We start from the raw sequence: 7,227 nt of genomic DNA, 5'->3' as shown, positions 1-7,227 counted from the left end.
TTTCTCATGAAATACTTCCCTCCAACCAAGAATGCCAAGTTAAGGAATGACATAACCTCGTTCCAACAAGCAGATAGGGAGTCATTGTATGAAGCATGGGATAGATTTAAGGAACTACTACGGAAGTGCCCTCATCATGGGATCCCCCACTGGATTCAAATGGAAACATTCTATAATGGTCTCAATGGGCAAACACGCACTATAGTGGATGCCGTAGCAGGTGGAGCCATTTTGGCCAAATCTTATAATGACACATATGAGATTTTGGAGAGGATGGCAAACAATAACTATCAATGGCCAACCGAGAGGCATAATGCAAGGAAGGCCACTGGAATTCACGAGGTTGACGCCATCACTGCTCTCTCAGCGCAAATGTCATCTTTGACGAATATGGTAAAGGCGTTGAACAATCCGGCAGGGGTAAATGCAGTGCAAACTGCTGGTTTTTCGTGTGTTTACTGTGGAGATAGCCACCAATATGAAGATTGCCCATCCAACCCCGCCTATGCATGTTATGTTGCTAATTTCAACACGGGTAATCATCACTATTCAAATCCTCATAACCAAGGGATGAGGCAACATCCAAACTTATCATGGAGCAATCTGGGAGCAAGTACCAGTCAACCCAATGCCTACCACAAAAACCACCTGGATATCCACCGCAACAACAAAGAACTCAAGCCGTGGAACAATCTAGCTCTTTGGAGAGCTTGTTAAAAGAGTTTATTTCAAGGAGTGAAGCCAAAATCCAGAGCCATGATGCAGCACTGCGGAATTTAGAAAATCAGGTTGGACAGATCGTAAACTCTCTGAACAACATGCCCCAAGGTTCTCTCCCAAGCAATACCGAAGATCCACGAAAAGACGAGAAAGAACACTGCAAAGCTATCACACTAAGGTGTGGAAAGGAGTTGGAATCTAAAGCAAAACCTATGGCTGCTCACACAGAGCCCACTTCAATCTAAGGGGGAGAGAAGAAAACAATGCCACAAGAAGAACAGCTCAGGAGTAAGCAACTAGACTCTGATGTGCAGAATGCTGCAGCATTTCCGCAGCATTCTTTTTTTTTGCGGAGCCCAGCACCCCTAGTGGCAGCTGACCACCTCTGCCATTCCCACATCGTTTCCAGAAACAGCAACAAGATAGGCAGTTTCGCAAGTTTTTAGATGTTTTGAAACAGCTACACATCAACATACCCCTGGTGGAAGCCTTGGAACAGATGCCAAGCTATGCTAAGTTCATGAAGGATCTAGTGACCAAGAAGCGCAGGCTCGGGGAGTTTAAAATAGTGGCTCTGACTGAAGAATGCAGTGTTATTCTGCAGAACAAACTCCTGCCCAAGTTAAAGGATCCAGGAAGTTTTACTATTCCATGCTCTATTGGAAACCAATACTTTGGTAGAGCATTGTGTGATTTGGGAGCGAGCATAAACTTGATGCCGATGTCAATATTCAAGAGGTTGGGAATTGGAGAAGTAAGGCCGACCACAATATCTTTGCAGCTGGCGGACAGGTCAATTGCAACCCCTAAAGGAAAGATCGAGGATGTACTGGTAAGGGTGGACAAGTTCATTTTTCCTGCCGACTTTATTATTCTTGATTATGAAGCAGACATAGAAGTGCCCATAATTTTGGGGAGGCCCTTTCTTGCAACTGGCTGCACCTTGATTGATGTTCAGAAAGGAGAATTGACCATGAGGGTGCAAGACGAACAGGTCACATTTAATGTGTTCAAGGCAATGAGGTTCCCGAGTGAAATGGAGGAGTGCTCAGCCATCTCAGTTATTGACGCTCGGGTGGCAGAAACACTTGAGCATGATAACTTCGAGAGTAATGTGGAAGGAGGCGTTGAGCAAGTAGAGTGGGTGGGAGCACATGTGACAATGCCGAGCTACACAAGGAAGTTTGAGTCTCTGGACTTGACTGAACGGGAACACCAGCCCACTCAGCCCTCAAGCAAATAGCCGCCAATCCTCGAACTTAAGCCCTTACCACCACACTTGAGGTATGCCTACTTAGGAGATTCTTCTACACTTCCGGTCAGGACCAAGAGGGAAGGCTAATAGAGGTTTTAAGAGAATCCTAAGGAGCCATCGGCTGGACTATGGCAGACATAAAAGGCATAAGTCCCTCCTTTTGTATGCACAAGATTCTTTTGGAAGATGATAAAAAGGGGTCTATAGAGGGACAAAGAAGGATGAACCCGATTATGAAGGAGGTGGTCAAGAAGGAGTTAATAAAGTGGTTAGATGCAGGGATCATCTATCCAATCTCGGATAGTGCATGGGTAAGCCCGGTTCAATGTGTTCCTAAGAAAGGGGGGATGACTATTGTTGAGAACGAGAAGAATGAATTAATCCCCACAAGAACAGTAACAGGGTGGCAGATTTGCATGGATTACAAGAGGCTCAATAAAGCAACTAGAAAAAATCATTTTCCGTTTCCCTTTATTGATCAAATGTTGGACAGGCTGGCAAGTAAGGAATTTTATTGCCTATTGGATGGGGATTCTGATTATAATCAGATTGTGATTGTGCCGGAGGATCAACACAAGACTACTTTCACGTGTCCCTTTGGCACATTTGCCTTCAGTTCAGAAGAATGCCGTTCAGACTTGGCAAGCCCCCAGCCACTTTTCAGATATGCATGCTGGCTATTTTCACTGATATGGTGGAGCGGTATTTAGAGGTTTTCATGGATGATTTCTCAATCTTTGGTAAGGATTTTGATGAGTGCCTCACGAACTTGGCCAAGGTCCTAAAGAGATGTGAAGAGACTAACTTGGTCTTGAACTGGGAGAAGTGCCACTTTATGGTCAATGAGGGAATTGTGCTAGGACATAGAGTCTCAAGGGATGGGTTAGAGGTTGATAAGGCGAAGATTGCTGTGATAGAGAAGTTGCCAGCGCCGACTAATGTAAAAGGGCTTCGAAGCTTTCTTGGACATGTAGGGTTCTATAGGAGGTTCATTAAGGACTTCTCAAAAGTGTCAAAGCCTTTTTGTAGTCTTCTGGAAAAGGATAGCAAGTTTATTTTTGATGAAGCATGCTCACTAGCATTTGCAAAATTGAAGACGAAACTCATTTCAGCACCTATCATTACAGCACCCTATTGGTCTATTCCTTTTGAAGTAATGTGTGATGCCAATGACTGGACATTGGGGGCAGTTCTTGGGCAGCGAAGAGAGAGGGTGTTTCACTCAATTTATTACGCCAGTAAAAATCTATCAGGAGCTCAACTAAATTACACTGTGACTGAAAATGAGTTATTGGCGGTTGTCTTCGCATTTGACAAGTTTAAAGCCTATTTGATAGGGACAAAGGTCACGGTTTTTACAGACCACTCAGCCATCAAGTATTTGATGGAAAAGAAGGATGCAAAGCCTCGGTTAATCAGATAGGTACTCTTACTTCAAGAATTTGACTTGGAGATCAATGACCGTAAAGGGACTGAGAATCAAGTGGCTGATCACTTGTCCCGGCTTGAGAGGGCGGAGGAAGAAGTCACCCCTGAAAGTATAACCGAAATGTTCCCTGATGAGCAGTTGTTTGCAGCAACTCAGGCACATACACCTTGGTTCGCTGATTTTGTAAATTATTTAGCTAGTGGATGGCTTTCAATTACAGCACCCTATTGGTCTATTCCTTTTGAAGTAATGTGTGATGCCAGTGACTGGACATTGGGGACAGTTCTTGGGCAGCGAAGAGAGAGGGTGTTTCACTCAATTTATTACGCTAGTAAAAATCTATCAGGAGCTCAACTAAATTACACTGTGACTGAAAATGAGTTATTGGTGGTTGTCTTCGCATTTGACAATTTTAGAGCCTATTTGATAGGGACAAAGGTCACGGTTTTTACTGACCACTCAGCCATCAAGTATTTGATGGAAAAGAAGGATGCAAAGCCTCGGTTAATCAGATAGGTACTCTTACTTCAAGAATTTGACTTGGAGATCAATGACCGTAAAGGGACTGAGAATCAAGTGGCTGATCACTTGTCCCGGCTTGAGAGGGCGGAGGAAGAAGTCACCCCTGAAAGTATAACCGAAATGTTCCCTGATGAGCAGTTGTTTGCAGCAACTCAGGCACATACACCTTGGTTCGCTGATTTTGTAAATTATTTAGCTAGTGGATGGCTTTCGCCTGATTTGACTAGCCAGGAGAGGAAGAAATTTCTCCATGATGTCAAGAGCTACTACTGGGATGAGCCTTATTTGTACAAGTAATGTGCTGACCAACTTATTAAGAGGTGTGTACCAGAAGAAGAAATGGAGGGCATTCTGCAAGAGTGTCATTCTTCCCCTTACGGTGGCCACTATGGAGGCCTGAGGACAGCTTCAAAGATTCTGCAATCTGGTTTTTATTGGCCGTTGATCTTTAAGGATGCTCATGCGTTTGCATTGAGATGTGACAGATGCCAAAGAACTGGGAACATAGCAAGGAGGAACGAGATGCCCCTAAATAACATCTTAGAAGTGGAATTGTTTGATGTTTGGGGTATGGATTTTATGGGCCCCTTTTCAGTGTCATTTGGTAACCAATACATTCTTGTGGCCGTTGAATTTGGTAACCAATACATTCTTATGGCTGTTGACTATGTGTCAAAATGGGTAGAGGCAGTGGCTTCACCCACGAATGATGCCAAGGTGGTGCTGAGATTCCTACAGAAGCACATTTTCACTCGCTTTGGAACCCCCCGAGCCATTATTAGTGATGAAGGAACCCACTTCTATAACAAATACTTGGGGTAGCTGCTTGCTAAATATGGTGTCAAGCACAAGGTCGCCACAGCCTATCACCCGCAAACCAGTGAGAAGGCCGAACTGTCAAATATGGAAATCAAGCGAATACTCGAGAAAACAGTGAATCCGACTCGTAAGGATTGGTCGGTGCGCTTGGATGATGCATTATGGGCCTTCCGAACAGCTTTGAAAACACCCTTAGGAATGTCCTCATATAGGCTGGTATTTGGAAAGGCGTGTCACTTGCCTGTGGAGCTAGAACATAGAGCATTCTGGGCTCTAAAGAAGCTGAATCTCGACTGGCAGGCAGCCCGGCAGAGCAGACTGTTACAACTGAATGAGCTTGATGAGTTCAAGCTACAGGCTTATGAAAGTGCTTGGCTATACAAAGAAAAGACTAAGAAATGGTATGACCGTAAAATCTTGCCTCGAACATTCGAAGTTGGGCAGCAAGTGCTCTTGTTCAACTCCAGGTTGAAGCTTTTCCCACGCAAACTGAAGTCTCGTTGGTCTGGCCCTTTTGCAGTCACTAAAGTATTTCTTTATGGAGCGGTGGAATTGATTGAGGAGGAGTCTGCGAGGAAATTCATGGTAAATGGACAGCGGTTAAAGCACTACTGGGGAGGTCCAGTGGATCGTTGCAAAACGTCCACCATTCTGCAGGAGGCTTGATTCTCAACCAGGGAGGTAGTCAAGCTGATGACTCAAAAACAAGCGCTTATGGAAGGCAACCCATTATTTAGTCCTTTGATTTTATTTTATTTTGCTATTCTGTATTTATATTTTAATTGGGAGTGTAATTCATTGGTTGGCAGGATCAAAAGGAGCCAATCCGTTGCAGATAGCAGAAAAAAAAATTTACATTAGCCCAGAATGCCATGACAAAATGCTGCAGCATTCAAAAAAAAAAAAAAAACGACAATGAGTTTAGCATGTTTCTAAAGCCCTAATTCACCCATATTTATACACTCTCACTTCTTCTTCGAAGACCACACTCACACTCTCACTCTTGCCATTTTTCTTTTTTCCTCCATTCTCGCCAAGATTTCAAGCTTGCATCCTCTCACCCGCGGCATTCTCTCAAATAGCTAATCTCATCCATCTCCGCTACGTGATACAACGCGAGTTTGGGGGAGCAGCCAGCCGCCAGCACAGAGGAGATCACCATTGAGGTTAGTAAGAACTCTGCCCTAACTCCATACTCTTTAAGGAGGGTAGAACAGATAAGGGGAGTGTTATTGTAGCAAAGAATTGCTGAGAATAGGAAACGTGATTTTAGGCCTGTGGAGTTTCAGGAAGGAAAGTGAGTGGGAAATTTTGTTTTAGAGGGTAGTTAGAGCAGAGAAGGGAGTACAGGCATCAAAATGCCATTCAAGAGTAAGCCGCGCAAGGGAAAGGGAGTGCAGATTCTAATAGATTCAGACAGTTCTGAATCGGACCCGGCCACAGAGAATGCTGAAGTAAAAAAATTTGCATCCCCAGAGGCAGAGCATCGTTTTGACGCGTGCATGAATAAGCGTGCATTGCATATGGAAAGAGGTTTTGTGTACAGAAGGGGTCGGCCCTCAGGCTACCCCAGCTTTATCCATTCAGTTATCGCCGCGCACAAATGGCATTCGTTCTGCCATAACCCGCCTGCGGCGACGGTGCAGCTGGTGCGCGAATTCTACGCCAACTATGATGCTGCAGAGCCCGACACAATCTTCGTCCGAGGACAATTGATCCCCTTCACAGCTGAGGCAATTACCAGCCTCTACGACTTGCCGGATGTGGAGGATCATTTCAACAACTTCGCAGATAGTTTAAACGAGGACCAGTTGGACGAAGTTATCAATGAACTTTGTGTTGAGGGTACTGAATGGCGGAGAGCAACCAGAGGGTCGATGACATTTCCCAGGGAGTGCCTCCAGCCGTGATCGAAGATTTGGTACCATTTTCTAAGGTTCCGGCTGATGCCTTCCTCGCACTACCGCCTAGTACACAAAGAGAGAGCCATTCTGCTGTATTGTATGATGAAGGGGAGGCCCCTAAACGTGGGAAGGATGATTCGGCAGCAGGTAGGCATCTATACGGGGTGTAGGAATGGGGGGTTATGGTTTCCATCATTAATCACGCAGTTATGTATTGCTCATGGAGTGAGCGTTGAAGAGCATGAAACGAAAGAGCAGCCATCCGCAGCCATTTCCCCGAATATTCTTGCGCAGCTCCTGCACGATGACGCGCAAGAAGAAGAAAGTGCTCCTGCCCCAGCAGCGAATGCAACTCACTTAGAAGAGCCTGCTGCTGAGCCAAACAGCTCCGACATCGTGGCTAGATTGAGTCGCATGGAGCAGCGCCTCAGCCAGGTGGAGGTGCAACAGTACGAATCTGCGCAGCAAATGCGGAAATTTTGGAAATATACGAAGCAAAGGGATTTGGCTCTCCAGAAACACTTCAGGGCAAATTCCAGGAGGTTCCATTCCTTTCCAAAATTTCCTCACTATCTATG

General features: G+C 45.1%; 1 protein-coding gene and 1 non-coding gene across 2 annotated transcripts; one reads left to right on the top strand and one right to left on the bottom strand.

Annotated features, from left to right (window-relative positions):
- Nucleotides 1-36: 36 nt before the first annotated feature.
- LOC112091228 lies at nt 37-143 on the bottom strand. The gene has a single exon (XR_002902044.1). It is a non-coding gene; the product is annotated as a small nucleolar RNA R71 (small nucleolar RNA).
- Nucleotides 144-1,219: 1,076 nt separating this feature from the next.
- Nucleotides 1,220-1,963, top strand: LOC112091220. The gene has a single exon (XM_024164273.1). The coding sequence runs from the start codon at nt 1,220-1,222 to the stop codon at nt 1,961-1,963; it is 744 nt and encodes a 247-aa protein (XP_024020041.1).
- Nucleotides 1,964-7,227: the final 5,264 nt, after the last annotated feature.

Source organism: Morus notabilis, unplaced genomic scaffold (assembly GCF_000414095.1).
Source record: "Morus notabilis unplaced genomic scaffold, ASM41409v2 Scaffold227, whole genome shotgun sequence".
NCBI lineage: Eukaryota > Viridiplantae > Streptophyta > Magnoliopsida > Rosales > Moraceae > Morus > Morus notabilis.
Note: the sequence above shows the minus strand (reverse complement) of the source record. Positions and strands in the feature narration are given on the sequence as shown.

Coding starts and splice junctions, on each gene's coding strand:
- LOC112091220 (XM_024164273.1), top strand. CDS start 1,220: ATGCCAAGCTATGCTAAGTTCATGAAGGATCTAGTGACCAAGAAGCGC.